The 16,189-nt window shown below is 39.1% G+C and overlaps 1 protein-coding gene across 2 annotated transcripts in view; it reads left to right on the forward strand.

Moving 5' to 3' along the window:
* LOC124593702 (vitamin K-dependent gamma-carboxylase) overlaps nucleotides 1-16,189 on the forward strand; it is a 71,378-nt gene that overhangs the window by 27,864 nt on the left and 27,325 nt on the right. For both annotated transcript variants that reach the window (XM_047132007.1, XM_047132008.1), the window contains exons 4-5: nucleotides 3,486-3,671; nucleotides 3,747-3,910. In XM_047132007.1, coding sequence (XP_046987963.1) covers nucleotides 3,486-3,671; nucleotides 3,747-3,910 — 350 coding nt within the window. The remainder of the gene's footprint in view (nucleotides 1-3,485; nucleotides 3,672-3,746; nucleotides 3,911-16,189) is intronic.

Below are 16,189 nucleotides of genomic sequence, written 5' to 3' on the forward strand. Positions count from 1 at the left end.
ATCCAAAACAAAAATGGTACCAGCAAGCATGATGCATTTGTAGCAACAATCGTTACCAATTTACAAAGGTCAGAGAAATAAAAAGATTTACATGTTCAGTGAACTAGATAAAGATGAAGCAGTGTTGTGTTTCAGGCAGGCACATTCAGCTCTGGCTAGGGACTTTAAAAGGAATTGTGGATGAATTTTAAAAGAATAGCTGACCAAGCACTGAATAGATGTATACCTCATAGAACATGTTATAATGGGGAGACCTCCCATGATACACAGTCCCTAAAGAAACTTTCCCCAGACACTCTTTGTAAAAGAAAGCAGAGGGCTATATTTAGAGGAATTCTAAATGAAAAACATTTTAATGTGAAACAGCTATACGTGAAGCCTTCGATGACTACTGTGGAGTAATGTTTTTGACAACCTCTCAAAAAACCCAAAGAAATTCTTGATAGTGACACAGTTAATCACAGTTAATGTACAGACACCCATGCATGACACACGAACTGAGATTGATGCTAGCAAATGAGAAGCAGAAATGCTAAACTCTTGTTTCAGCTGTTCCTTTTGTAAAGAAAGATCCAGAAATACTACTACAGCCTAATCCTCACACTACTGAAAAATTTAGTGATGTAGCTATTAAGTGTCATTGGGCTCAAGGAACAGCTGAAGTCTCTAAAACTGAACAAGGCCCCAGGGCCTAATTGAATCCCTATTGGATTCTATAGAGAATTTGAAGCTGAGTTGGCCCCTCTCGTAACCATAATGTGCCATATATTTCTCAAACAAAAAACTGTGCTTAGTGGTCGGAAAAAAAAGCATAATTCACACCCACTTACAACTAAGGCAGCAGAAGTGATCCAGATAGCTACCATCCAGTGTCACTGACCTCCTTTATTTGTAGACTCTTAGATCAAATTCTGAGCTCAAACATAATGAAGTATTTCAAACAGAAGACCTTCGTGCCAACCAGTTCGGATTTTGAAAAAAACGGTTATCCGAAACCTACCTCGTGCTTTACTGGCATGAAATCCCCAAATCCAAGGAACAAGGAAATCAGGTAGATGCAGTACTTCTTGACATCTGAAAATCATTTGACTCAGTTTCACACCAGTGCTTATTGACAGAAGAGCAATTATACGGCATATCAATTGTCATAAGGATTTCTTGATAGGGAAGACACAGCATGGAACCTGTACCAAATTGGTCTAAGATGAGTATTGGCAGTATAGAAAGAAGGGCAGCACAAATGGTTTGTTCAACACAGAGTAGAGTGTCACAGAAATTCTGAAAAATCTGAATGGCAGGTGCTTGAAGATTGATATCAGCTAACTCATGTTTCAGAAATGATTATTAAGTGAGGGATCTTCAAATGCCGAAAAATTATTATTGCACCGATACTGTACTTTATCAATGGGCTGTGCTATTTTATTTTGACTCCAGTGGTGACATGCTGAAGTATTATGTATGAACTATACAATCCTGGCTGCCCAGCACTAAATCTGTTTGGTGTCTTCTGTCATGCTTCCTTGTCAAGGATCCAAAACATTGTAGTAATACCCTAAAATTGGTCACACTAGCATGTTGTATGCCCTATCATATACTGTATAAGTACTGAGTTCTGCCAATAAAAAAAAATCTTCAATATAAATCAGATATTTGTGAAGATACTGATGTCTTCGTTATAAGTTGACAATGCGGCAATCTAACATCAAATGAAATTGTTCTCTCAGTCTGTGCATATGATGTTTACCCCACAATATTCCTTCAAGTAAGCTCTTCTACATCCTCAGGAGGAAAATAGCTACAGGTAGTAACTGCTATTGCCTGATCACATGATTCATATTTATAACTGTACTTTGCATGAGCAGTCGTATTACAGCTGCGCACTTTGACATATGCTTAGACTGTGGCCCGCAAATGTGGGAGGAGTCCTTCTGGACTTTTGCCTATTGCCAGACAAATTGAATGTGCCCCTGTATCATACATTTCCTTGCAGTACTTTGCCTGATTGATTAGAAAATGTTTCACTTGTTGTACAGTGACAGTTATGGTTTCAGCATGATGATGGTGCACCACCACACTTTGGATTGAATGTGCATAACTATTTAAATGAAGTGTTTCCAGGGAAACAGATTAGTGATGGAAATCAAATGTTCTGGCCTCCACATTCACCAGACCTTAATCCACTAGATTGTTGTTTGTAGGGGCATTTAACGGAACAGGTTCATAACACTCTACCCATGGATATCCACATGCATACCATTCGACAATGATGGATGGAGGTGTGTTGCACAGGGTCCAGCAAAGTACGATCCAGTGGGTGGAAAAGTGCTTGCAAATGCAAGGTGGTCATTTTGAACATCTTCTCTAAAGTGAACGTTGCTCTGTGAAGACAAGGATGGTCATCAAATGGTACAGAATGGAATTGTTGTGGGTAGCACAATATGCAATCTAGTGTAGCCTACCTATCGTGTTTTTTGTACCTTATTGGATATATGATGATACTGTATCCACTAGTATTTTCTATTGGCGTTACTTGTGTCATGGACAAAACAAAGTGGTCATTTACGTCTGTAAGAAATTCATGTTACTTCTTAATGTTTAAATAAACGTAATAATTACAGAAAGAAATACACAAGATACCACACTGTGGAGATGTAAATTGCATACAAATTGAGGCTTTAATTGAAGAGTGAGTGAGGAATATATGTTTGGCATGAACATGAATCGAACATCGGCAAGTCTGCATATCGTTCCTCACAGCTACCTTTTCTCACTGAGCTAATGGGACAGCTCTGGCACAGAGCAGAGATCATGCTACCTGTTCTTGGGTATGCTGTACACAGTTACAGTGTTGCTAGAGCCTCTCCTTTGAAGTACATTTCTATTAAATCTATTTGTAGGACTAGGTTTTGTTAGATGCACTTTTGTTTTGAATTGGGATGAGGAATTGCATGCTGACAGCCAAGTGCAGTTGGACAGTCAAATCTAGTGCCAGACTCAAAACCAAATTTTTCAGCACAAAGCACAAAAGCCTTAAATATATGTATTTTTGCCAATAGAAGTGTCATATGATGAGTAGCTTTTATAACAATTTTTAATAAAATTTTATACATAGGAAAAATTATGCTGTTAACCCAGAGATTTGTTTAAACTATAAGCATAGTCATAATGGAATTCCTCTTGACTTCACAAAAGTCTTTATCAGTTTAGTCAGAATGCTATGGCGACCAGTTTTGTGAGAGGTTATGAACCATAGTTTGACAAAACAATTTTTATGATACGGGATCTTACTAGTAGTATTAGTAAAATCGAGAGAAAAAAAATCAAGTAACTATGTTTCGACTTTACAATTTACAGTTTTGGTTTTGGCATCTTGACCAACTGCCTAATCATGTTTAATGTAATGTCATTTTCTCTACTGTTCTGCACTTGCTGCTTCATGTGAACTACTAACAATGTCATTTGTTTATGTTTGCATATACTTCCAGGTCATTAGATGCAGTTTTTTGTAAAGTGAAGTATGATGCACCAGTCCCATTGTGGAACTATGCCATTCTCAGAGTACAGTTATTTATTGTCTACTTTATTGCTGGACTGAAGAAAATGGACCAGGACTGGATTGAAGGTTATTCTATGACTAACCTGAACAACCATTGGGTATTTGATCCTTTCAAGTGAGTAAAATTTTATGTATGGTAGATCAAGCCAGAAACTGTACATTATTTGTTAATACTGTGTATTGGTTACAGGCTGTTACTAACACCAGAGCAAGTGGATTATTGGATAGTACATGTCAGTGGCTTTCTCCTTGATCTAACAATAGGGTTTTGGCTCTTCTTTGACAAAACAAGACCTTATGCTATATTCTTCTGTACAACATTCCACCTTATGAACTCAACAATCTTTAGTATTGGTAAATATTGCAGTTAATATTAATAATGTTTGAGGCATTATGGAATTAATGTAATAACAAATAAATCTCATTTTATCTAAAATTTTATTGTCTTTTGTATACATTGATGAGCCAAAACATTAAAGGCATTGCCTATCTCTAGACTGAATGCTGCCTGTTGGCATTGTAGGCAATGTAAGGGAAGTACGCAAGCTGAGCAGATAGGGGTGAGCTATCATTCTAGTGATTATATGGGCTCCAGATTGAGAAATCCACTAATGTGTGTGACTTTGACAAAGGCCAGATTGTTATGGTCCAGTGCTTGAGATCAGGCCTTCAAAAATGGTGAAACTGATTGGCTGTTTGCATGCTACTGTTGGAAAGTGCTTAAAAGAAGGTGAAACTATGAATAGAAGAGAAGGCGTTAGACCTCACACCTCATCTTGAACTGTGGAAGCGACAGGTGGCAAACTGTGACAGATCTGACAACAAAGTGAAATACCAGGACAGGCACAAGTATATCAGAGTTACTGTTCAGCACACTTTGTTAAACATGGGGCTCCACAGCAGACAACTCCTATATGTTCCCATACTGACCTGATGACATCATCAGTTAAGATTGCAATGGGCATCACATCTTTGAGATTGGACCACTGATCAGCAGAAATGTTTCTTGTAACAGCAGGCCTTTAGTTAGCTAGGTGAAAGAATGATTGAAACATGCACCACACCACAAAGGCAGGTCAGTGGGGCAGTATCATGCTATAAGGGGACGTTCAACTGGTCTTCTATGGGTCTCGTGCTAGTTATTGAGGGCATCATGATATCTGTGGAGCACGTGAATGTAATTGCAGACCACTTGCTTTCCTTCATGCTTGACATCATCTTGATGGGAATGAAAACTTACAGCTACATAAGGCCAAAATCATTTTACAATGGTTTGAGGAGCACAATAATAAACTAATGCTGATGTCTTGGCCACCAACTTCGCGTGAACACTGTCAAGTCCCAGCTCCACTCTCACAGACCATCTGCCCATAATTTATGGAAATTAATGTGAGCTGTGCATGTTCTCACATACCTAAAGGTGATGCCAAATCCAGGCCACATAGAATCACGAGTGTACTGTGTTCCAAAGTCAGACCAATATGCTATTAACCAGATGGTTATAATGTTTTGGCTCATTATTGTAAATAACAATAGAAAATATAGTTATTTCTAGTTTTACCTGATTAACTTATGTGTAATAGATTCTTAAAAAGGATGTTCATATAAATTGTTTGCATAATATGGGTTGTTCTTCAAATTCTGCTCTCCCTAGCATTAAATGTTGTTGAACTGATAATCATACTATTAACTGAATTTTCTGTCAGTGCTTGGCAGAACATTACAACATTAAATAGAAAACACTTCCTAATGTTCTGCAAAATTATATTTATTTTGTCATGAACTGACTTTCGGCTTATTAGGCATTTTCGGATGACAACTGAATTTAATTTTGCAGAAAATTAGGAAGTGTTTCCTGTTTAATTTACTGAGTGAGGTGGAGCTGTGGTTAAAACACTGGACTCACATTTGGGAGGATGACGGCTCTAACCCATGTCTGGCCATCCTGATTTTGGTTTTCCGTGATTTCCCTAAAATCGCTTCAGGTAAATCCTGGGTTGGTTCCTTTAAGAGGGCACAGCCGACTTCCCTTTCTAATCCGATGGGACTGATGACCTCACTGTTTGGTCACTTCCTCGAAATCAACCAACCTCTTTTGGGCATACTAGCAAACAGGCATGTAAAATTACTCTTCAGATATCACTGACAAGAAAAACTATAGTTTAAATTGAGAATGAATCTGATGAGCAGTCTTTGTTTGGATTGATTCCACTTAGTACTAAATCAAAATGCTGAATACCCTCAAGAAAGGCAGATAAAAAATGACTCTTCAAAAGGAACTACATTATATACATATTCTCTGAGAGATCAATATACCGTTCATCTATTCAGATGACATTGTATGTTTAAATTAAGGAGTTTAAAATGGCTGAATGCTATTTTGTATGTCATGAAGTTCTAATCCATTTAGACTGTCATAGCACTACAATTATTCAGAAGGCACATATTGGAAAGAACTGCACTGGGCCACAAAATTTGATACTTGGATGGAATGAGATGCACTTTACCCAGTTGCTGTAGTGGACTGTACAGATTTCTCCCAAGTGTTGGCACAATATTGGAGCATTGTAAAAGATGTGTCATTATGAGATTCAAGCCAAAGATATCTGTATTATAGTGGTCTCATTAGTACAGACTGTGATGTGCAGACTTGGTAATAAATTCTCTTCTCCTATTAGTCTCACTTCAGCTGTGCCAGCAGTGATGCTATAAAGTACTATTAGACATATGAAAGTGAGTCATAAATGTTTTTTATCACCTAAAAAATGAAGTAATACAAATTTTTGCAGGTACATGTCTGCAGTCCTGGTAAAAATTGAAATCCCTGCATCACAATACTGTTGCATGCTGCTAGAGGGGCTGAAACAAAATTGTGCTGCCCATTTATAGAGTAGAGTATTGTACAGTAGTAGACTTCCTGTGCTGCCTAAACACTTTACATAGCAAATCAGTTTCTGAGGAAACTCATCAAAATCGTGAAACACTTTCAAGAAGTGAAAGAGAGCTCTAAGAAAAATAACTGGCAAAAAAGTAGAGAATCTCATATGCCTATTTTAGATAACTAAAAATACTACCGTTACCCCTTGCTCCAATGTAGCTGAAACATTGAAATTTCTTAAGAGAGGTATTTAAAAAATCTGAATCTACAAACATATGAGGGACATTTCAAAAGTTCTGCACACTGTAAGGTACGATTGAAGAAAATATTTTATTTTACAAAATATCTTTACAGACTTTCAATATAATCTCTGTTCTTGCTTATGACAGCTTCTCAACATTTTGGCAACATCTGTATTCCAGATACCATGCCTTTGTTGTTGAACTGTTTGGTTACTTGTGTCACCTAACTGGTAGCATTGTCAGTTGTGTCAAAACGTTATCTGTGGAGTTGCTCCTTCAATTTGGGAAACAAATCAATGTCTGGGGTCTCATATCAGGACTGTGTGGTGGGTGAGGAAGTATTTTCCATCCCCTTTTGTCAAATTTTTCTCTCACTAGTAGGGCAAAGTGCAGTTTTGCATTATCATGCAAAACGAGGACACCATCTGCGAGCATGTTAGGCCTTCTTTGACAAATTTTCAGGCACAAAACATTTTGCAGAAACAGCTTGTATCATCTGCCTACTATAGACATTCCTTGGGGCACTCTATTTGTAGCTATGACTCCACTCATGTCGTACAACAAGGGTCATCATCAGTTTCATCTTTGACTGTTGGCAGAAGAATTTTTTTGGGTGTGAAGAGAGTCGGAACTTTCCCATTGTGGCAATGGAGACTTCACGTCTTGCTCAGAATCTTATATCCAGATTTCATCAAATGCAACAGTACTTTTAAGAAACTGTTGTCCTTTCATTCGATAAGGCTGAAGCAATCCTTCTCCAATTCTGTTGTGACTTGCTTTCTGCTCTTCACTCAGCTCATGTGGAGCCTATCTGGCAGCAGATTTTCCCATCTTCAACTTTTCAGTTATGATTCTGTAATGTGAAGTCACAAACGTTCTGGCACCATATACAATTTCCTCACATTTTTTGTCAATCGTGTCTCAAAATGTCATTAACAATAACCTGGGAGCTGTAGTCTGTTGCGGTTGATGGCCCTCCATTTCTTGGGTTGCCTTCAGTGCTTTCCCAACCACAGAAACAAGCACACCACTGTGATAATGTGTTACTAGCCACTAAATTATTCCCACACACCTATCTCAAAGCTTTATCAGTTTCTGTTAGGTTCTTCAATTTTAATATACGAATGCTAGTCATTATGTGTAATCCAAGCTGACTCAGTTCCAGCTTCCATTTTAAAACTAAATTACCGACAACAAAGCCCTGTAAACCAGCAATCACAATCATCATGCCTAAAATCTCACTAACAACTGACATGAATTTCAACTTATTCATGCCACCATCATGCATGTGCAGTGTGCAGGACTGTTGAAATGACACTCATAATGTAAGAATACAAAAGAACCTGCATTTAGTACATGCAAACTCAAGTCTACATTTAGTACATGCAAACTCAAGTCCACACCAGAAAGGAAGTATACACTTGGGAATGAAGCTGTTTAGTAAGTTACCCACACATACTAAAAACACTGATGATAGAAAATAACTTCAGGTGGCAATTATGGAGTATCAGCTGCATCACTGATTCTATTATATTAAAGAGTATACAGCTTCTGTACTTAGCTTGATAAATATTTTTATTAAGAGGTAAAACATTAGCTTGATTATTATTTCTTGATTCTTATTTCTTAAGAGGTAATTCCACCCCTCAATGAACCACAGACATAGCCATTGGTGGGGTGGCTTGTGTGTCTCAGCAATACAGATAGCCGTACCGTAGGTGCAACCACAACTGAGGGAATCTCTTAAGAGCCCAAACAAACATGTGGTTCCTGAAGAGGGGCAGCAGTCTTTTCACTAGTTGCAGGTGCAACATTGTGGATAATTGACTGACCTGGCCTTGTAACGTCAACTAAACTGGCCTTGCTCTGCTGGTACTGCAAACAGCTGAAAGCAACAAGAAACTACAGCCATAATATTTCCGAAGGGCATGCAGCTCTACTTCATGGTTAAATGATAATGGCATCCTCTTCAATAAAATATTCCAAGAGTAAAATAGTCCCCCATTTGGATCTCTAGGTGGGGACTACTCAGGAGGATATGCTCATCAAGAGAAACAAAACTGGCATTCTGCAGATTGGAGCGTGGAATGTTAGATCCCTTGGCTTAGAATCATAAAAGAAGGTTGTATGCATGGAAGATACCAGGAGACACTGGAAGGTTTTCGATTGATTATATAATGGCTAGACAGAGATTTAGGAACCAGATTTTAAATTCTAAGACATTACCACAGGCAGTTGTGGTCTCTAACCATGAACTGTAGATTAAAACTAAAGAAATTGGAAAAAGATAGGAAATTAAGGAGATGGATCTCAATAATTTGAAAGAATCAGAGGTTGTTGAGAGTTTCATAGAGAGCATTAGGGAATGGTTGACTAGAACGGGGGGAAGGAATACAGTAGAAGATGAATGGGTAACTTTGAGAGATGAAACAGTGAAGGCAGCAGAGGATCAAATGGTAAAAAGACAAGGCCTAGTAGAAATCTTTGTATAACACAATACATATTAAATTAATCGATGAATGGAGAAAATTTAAAAATTCAGCAAATGAAGCATGCAAAAGGGAATACAAACATTCAAAAAAACAGGAACTGCAAAATGGCTATGGAGGAATGGCTAGAGGACTGACGTAAAGATTTAGAAGTGAATTTGACTAGGGGAAAGGTGCATATTGCCTACAGAAAAATTAAAGAAGTCTTTGGGGAAAAGTGATGCAGCTCTATGAATACCAATGGCTCAGATGGAAAACCAGTCCTAAGCAAAGAAGGGAAAGCTAAAAGGATGGAAGGAGTTATATAGAAGGTCTATAAAAGGGAGATGAACTTGAAGGCAACATTATAGAAAGGGAAGTCAATGTTGATGAAGAGAAGATGGAAGATACGATACTACGAGAAGAATTTAACAGAGCTCTGAAAGATCTAAGTTGAAACAAGACCCCAGGGATAGACAATATTCCATTAGAACTACTGATAGCTTTGGGAGAGCCAGCATGACAAAACTCTTCCATCTGGTGTGCGAGATTTATGTGACAGGACTTCAAGAAGAAGGTAGTAATTCCAGTTCCATAGAAAGGAGTTGCTGAAATTTTAAAATTACTGAACTATCAGTTTACTAAGTCAAGATTGCAAAATACTAACATGAATTCTTTACAGAAGAATAGAAAAACTGGTAGAAGCTGGCCTTGGCGAAGATCAGTTTGGATTCTGGAGAAATGTAGGAACACGTAAGGCAATACTGACTCTACGACTTATAAGATTTGTTAAGGAAAGATAAACTTACTCTTATAGCTTTTGTAGACTTAGATAAAGCTTTTGGAAATATTGACTGGAATACTCTCTTTGACATTCTGAAGGTAGCAGGGGTAAAATACAGGGAACGAAGCCAGACAGCATTTATAAGAGCTGAGGGACATGGTACGGAAGCAATGGTTGAGAAGAGAGTGAGGCAAGGTTGTAGCCCATCTTCAGTGTTATTCAGTCTGTACAATGAACAACTAGTAAAAGAAACCAAAGAAAAATTGAGAGTAGGGATTGAAATTCACAGAGAAGAAATAAAAACTTTGAGGTTTGCTGATGACATTGTAACTCTGTCAGAGAGAGCAAAGGACTTGGAAGAGCAGTTGAACGGAATGGATAGTGTCTTGAAAGGAGGGTATCAAATGAATATAAACAACAGCGAAACAAGGCTAATGGCAAATTAAATCAGAGGATGCCAAACGAATTACATTAGGAAAGGAGACACTAAAAGCAGTAGGTGAGTTTTGCTGTTTGGGCAGCAAAATAACTGATGATGGCCAAAGTGGGGATGATATAAAATGCAGACTGGCAAGGATCACCAATTTTGTATTGGAGAGAAGTGTGAGAGGTAAAAATAGTAGAGGGACACTAAGAGTTGAATACAGTAAGGAGATTCAGAAGGATGTATAGGTTGCAGTAGTTATTCAGAGATGAAGAGGCTTCCATGGGATAGAATAGCATGGAGAGCTGCATCAAACCAGTCTTTGGACTGAAGACAACAACAACAACAACAACAAGAGGTAGTACCATCTTTCCATTGTATTGTATTGGATATCAAATTTCAACTCTAACTGTATTACATTGAAAACTATTCATGTATTTAAAATGTGTATTGTGGTACTGACAAGAAGTCCAAAGTACTGATGTTTATTGCTGAGTATTGCAAATTTGAAAATGTTACTGGAAAGTAACAATCTGATTAGATAATTTGAAGTAATAATCAGTCTTGATCCCAAATTTTTACTAAAAATTGAAAATTGTATGTCAGTGGCAACCGGTTTCAGTCATATCTATACCAGCATCAGACCACATCTCTGGCATGAAACAAAAAAGAAAAGAAAAAGAATGTATAAAGTTCTCCTTACAGGATAGCAGGTACCAAAATTATACAATCCATTTTATTGTGTAAATAAAATATGGATGCATGATGATAATAAAATAGAAAGGTGTTTATACCATTAGGCAGTTAGCAGATATGATGAGTGAAGCACTAAGAAGTGTCAGTAGAAATCTCTTACAACTGCTAAATAGTGTCAAAATGCTATAAAGGGAAAGCTCTGCCCCTCTCCTGCTGCACAACCTCATCACGAGCCAATAGGGCTTGACATATGATGATAATGTATGAGAGGACTGTAAATATCAATCTAGATATGAATAAAATACAATATGAAACATTAAACAATGGAAACTGCAGTTAGGAATATCAACACTGTAGGAAAAGATAGAGTGCTGCTTGCCATAGGATTACATTTTAAGTTGCAGGACAGCCACAATTAATAGACACTTACACATAAAGCTTTTGGCTGCATGTTTCATCAGAAGAAGAGGAAAACAGAAACACACACAATTCATTCACATACACACATAACTGCCAATTCTGCCAGCTCAGGCTCAGTCTCAGTCTTGGCATTCTGGCCAGATCTTCTGGAGTTGACGGTCATGTGTGTGTGAGGTGTGCAGGCTTGTGTGAATGAATTTGGTGTGTTTCTGTTTTTCCCATTTTCTGTCAAAGGCTGCAGCCGAAAGTTGTGAAAGCTGTGCCGGTCTGCAATTAGCATGTAGTCTTTACAGTAAGTAGTAACCTATCTTTTCCTACATTGTTGGTATGAAATATTACATTAATTGTTGTTGTTGTGGTCTTCAGTCCTGAGACTGGTTTGATGCAGCTCTCCATGCTACCCTATCCTGTGCAAGTTTCTTCATCTCCCAGTACTTACTGCAACCTACATCCTTCTGAATCTGCTTAGTGTATTCATCTCTTGGTCTCCCTCTACGATTTTTACCCTCCACGCTGCCCTCCAATGCTAAATTTGTGATCCCTTGATGCCTCAGAACATGTCCTACCAACCGGTCCCTTCTTCTCATCGAGTTGTGCCATAAACTCTTCTTCTCCCCAATTCTATTCAATACCTCCTCATTAGTTATGTGATATACCCATCTAATGTTCAGCATTCTTCTGTAGCACCACATTTCGAAAGCTTCTATTCTCTTCCTGTCCAAACTATTTATTGTCCATGTTTCACTTCCGTACATGGCTACACTCCATACAAATACTTTCAGAAACGACTTCCTGACACTTAAATCTATACTCGATGTTAACAATTTTTTCTTCTTCAGAAACGCTTTCCTTGCCATTGCCAGTCTACATTTTATATCTTCTCTACTTCGACCATCATCAGTTATTTTGCTCCCCAAATAGCAAAACTCCGTTACTATTTTAAGTGTCTCATTTCCTAATCTAATTCCCTCAGCATCACCCGACTTAATTCGACTACATTCCATTATCCTCATTTTGCTTTTGTTGATGTTCATCTTATATCCTCCTTTCAAGACACTGTCCATTCCGTTCAACTGTTCTTCCAAGTCCTTTGCTGTCTCTGACAGAATTACAATGTCATCGGCGAACCTCAAAGTTTGTATTTCTTCTCCATGGATTTTAATACCTACTCCGAATTTTTCCTTTGCTTCCTTCACTGCTTGCTCAATATACAGATTGAATAACATTGGGGAGAGGCTACAACCCTGTCTCATTCCCTTCCCAACCACTGCTTCCCTTTCATGCCCCTCGACTCTTATAACTGCCATCTGTTTTCTGTACAAATTGTAAATAGCCTTTTGCTCCCTGTATTTTACCCCTGCCACCATATTACATTAATAATTTGGCCATAGTAGGATTACTTGATATCTACAAAAGTTAATTACAAATGTGCATGAACAACCAATAAAGTTAGTTGTAAGAACACTAAACTACCATTTACGGACACTGGGTGAAAGTTCAAATTGCACTGTTGAAGTAAAGATAAGTATAGAGATGCCAGCCATTGCTGTGGAGCAGGTAACGTGAAACCTCGTGATGAGTAGTGTCAGTAGCAAGGAATATGGCATGCCAGAGATGTAACAGCACCCTGTCTCTGTAGTGAGTGATGGCATGCTTCTGCCATTACATTTCTGGCATGCTATATTCCACGCCACTGACACTGTTCATCGAGAGGTTCCACATTGCCTTCTCCATGGCAATGGCTGGGATCTCAGTGCTTATCTTTGCTTCAACACCTCAGTCTGAACTTTTGCGCAGTGCCCATAGATGGCAGTTTAGCCTTCTTACAATGAATTTTATAGATTACTCATGCACATTTGTAATTATCTTCTGCAAATGTAAAGTAATTACTACTACAGCCTACTTAATTTGTGTAATGTTTCATATCATATTTTATTTGTATCTATACTGATATTTTAAGTTGTTGCATACGTTAACATTGTATATGAAGTTATATTGGCTCCTGTTGAGGTCATGCAGCGGGTGATGGGTTGAGCTTACCCTTTGTAATTCTGGAGCATTTTGACGCTATTTAGCAGTTTCCAGAGGAGTCTTCTGACAGTTGCCAGTGCTCCAATCATTGTCTCTGCTCACCACCTAATTATATAAAAACTTTTCAATTTAATTATGATTATGTATCCATTTATGCAGGTGGATAGTATAATTTTGCACCTGTTACTCTTGAAGGAGAATTACATTTTTTTTTTAAATCCAAAGACATGGTTTAATGATGATCTAGATATGATCGAAACTGGTTACTGCTGACATGTGAGTTTTAATTTTTAGTAAAAATTTGCAGTCAAGACTGATTATTATTTCATATTGTAAATTTATTCTTAATCTTGTATTGTTGTGTATTGTATTGTCCAATATCTCATTATATATTTTCATTGCTGGTATGATCAAATGACTGATACAAAGAAACAAATTTCTGTGAGATACTCCACTTTATCAATGAGCTGTGCCGGTTTGTTTTGGCACCTCCAGACACATGCCGTGATACTGTGGCATGGGAATTTCTGTGGAAACCAGGATTACAGACAAGTGCCTTCAAACAAACAAAAATTAATTATGTAACTTTATTTATTTATTTGCTCAAAGTGATCAGTGCTTATATTTACGTTGGGTAGATGATGGCCTACAGTAAATTGCAACAGATTTGTATAAGATTTGTTTCACTGAGTTGCTTATATGTTGCACTTGATCATAACCAGCACAATTACTATCCCAGGTTATCTTTTATAGACCAAAAACCGTGATGCAGCATGTAACAGTTCATGGCTTTACTCTGTCGCTGTCGCTATATTGATGGGCCTGCCTTGGCCCGAGGTGTAGCAATTTAAGCTTGACTAAGCTATTCCTCCTCAATTCCTCGCTGTTAGGGATGTTTTTCCTCAGGTTTTGAATTGGCCTCTGGTTTCTGTAAAAGAAAGAATTGTCTGCCAGATGCCTCCAGCGGCTTCTTATTCTTCTTCTTCTTGTTACTTCCGGGCTGCCTGCACTCGATCTTCTTCAGGCGGAAGATGTCCACAGGCGGCATCTGTTGCTCGATGTACAGGACGGCTTGGTCCGTCATGTACTGCTAGTCCTCGTCGGTGAAGATCGGATGCCCGTTTATCAGCTCCAGATCTGCACGCCAGACGAGTTCCCTCCCATTGATCTTCTGGTTTAAGGGTTCGCACACCCAGTGGAACGGATGGGGGTAGCTGCTGTTGTGCAGGGAATCTGTGATCTTGGTGAGCACCTTCCTCACACAGTTCTTGTTGGGGAGGGGGAGGCACTCGAATGGCTCATCTTCTTCTTCTCCCTCGGTTTTCACGGGCGTCTCCTCTGTCGTCTGCATTTCCGCAGAGACAGGAGTGATGGCTGCTTCTGAGGGGGCTGTCTCCTTGTTGTCGGTGGTTGTCCCCGACTCCATGACCACCTCCCTAGCAACCTGCGTTGCCGCGTCAGCCAGAGAGGTGGTCATTTGTGTTGCCGCGACTACCCTGTACTGGTGGGGGTCGGCACCACATCCAGTGTCATGCGAGACGCAAGGTATAGGGCAACCCTTAGTTGTGTCATCTCCCAACATGTCTCATCTAGTTCCGCTCTCAGGGCCGCACTCTCCTCTGCCATGGTGGATTTTAGTGCGGTGATTGTGTCCTCGTTGGCTTCCTGCAGTGCTTGGCGGAAAGCGTCCACATCGTCTTTGTGGCGCAGCCCGCTTCCCCTACTAGAGTAGGAGGGTGGGCTGTCCACCTTTTCTTCTTCTTCATGTGTGGTGGCCCCTTTCCACTGCTTCTATGTCTTCAGATAGCCGCAGCTGCGCGCATTTGTGGCGTGCGAGCCGCCTCAATTTACGCACATTGCTGCGATACCTCTTGGTTTGTTTCAGTTTCGTGTGTCGTGTGGTTTCCCACACTTAACACACACAACCATGCCGTCGCATTCCCTGTCTATGTGTCCCAACTTTTGACACTTATAGCACTGTAATTGTGCCACAGGCTTTCACTTCTTCTTCTTGTTGCCGCAACCGTTGCTCCCGACTGCCTTTAGCAGGAGCTCAACAGCAGCAGCACTCTTGCCTCTTCCTCCATTCCTACATCCAGGCATGGCATTGGGCTAGTGGCATTGGCATGTGCGAGTGACGGTAACAAAGTGAGCCTCAGTGGGTTGAGCAGCGGAGTGCGTGTCATGGCTTTACTAAATTGCATATTGTCTTCAGTACGCTTTATACTCACGGGGAACTTACTGAACAGCTAAAAGCCCATGTGGATAGCTCTCCTTTTACCAAGATGTGTATTAGCATGTAGCAAATGCTGGTTTGAAGTTATTTTAGTGCAGTGTCTGTGAATTTTATTGTTTTTCTTTAGTCTGCATTCATTTGGGACTATGTGGTTTTTTAAGAATGTTACAGTCTCAAGAATATGTAAACAAGGCAGTGTTGGGATTTTCCGTGCTAATTCAAGCCTTATGGCTACACCATGTAGTGGGGGATCCCTGCCTAAATTTTGTGTATTGTGAATGTTAAATATTGCACAAGGGAATTTTCACAGCCCAAAGGTATATACTTTTCTTCATATGTTTTTGGATCTGTATTTTGACAGGGCAGTCCTTGTCTGAACATTATAAGGAAACAAGGACTGTTGAGGACTGTAACTGTGCACAATAAATACTAGTTATCCTTAGACCTATCTATT

Source organism: Schistocerca americana, chromosome 2 (genome assembly GCF_021461395.2).
Source record: "Schistocerca americana isolate TAMUIC-IGC-003095 chromosome 2, iqSchAmer2.1, whole genome shotgun sequence".
NCBI classification, from domain to species: domain Eukaryota; kingdom Metazoa; phylum Arthropoda; class Insecta; order Orthoptera; family Acrididae; genus Schistocerca; species Schistocerca americana.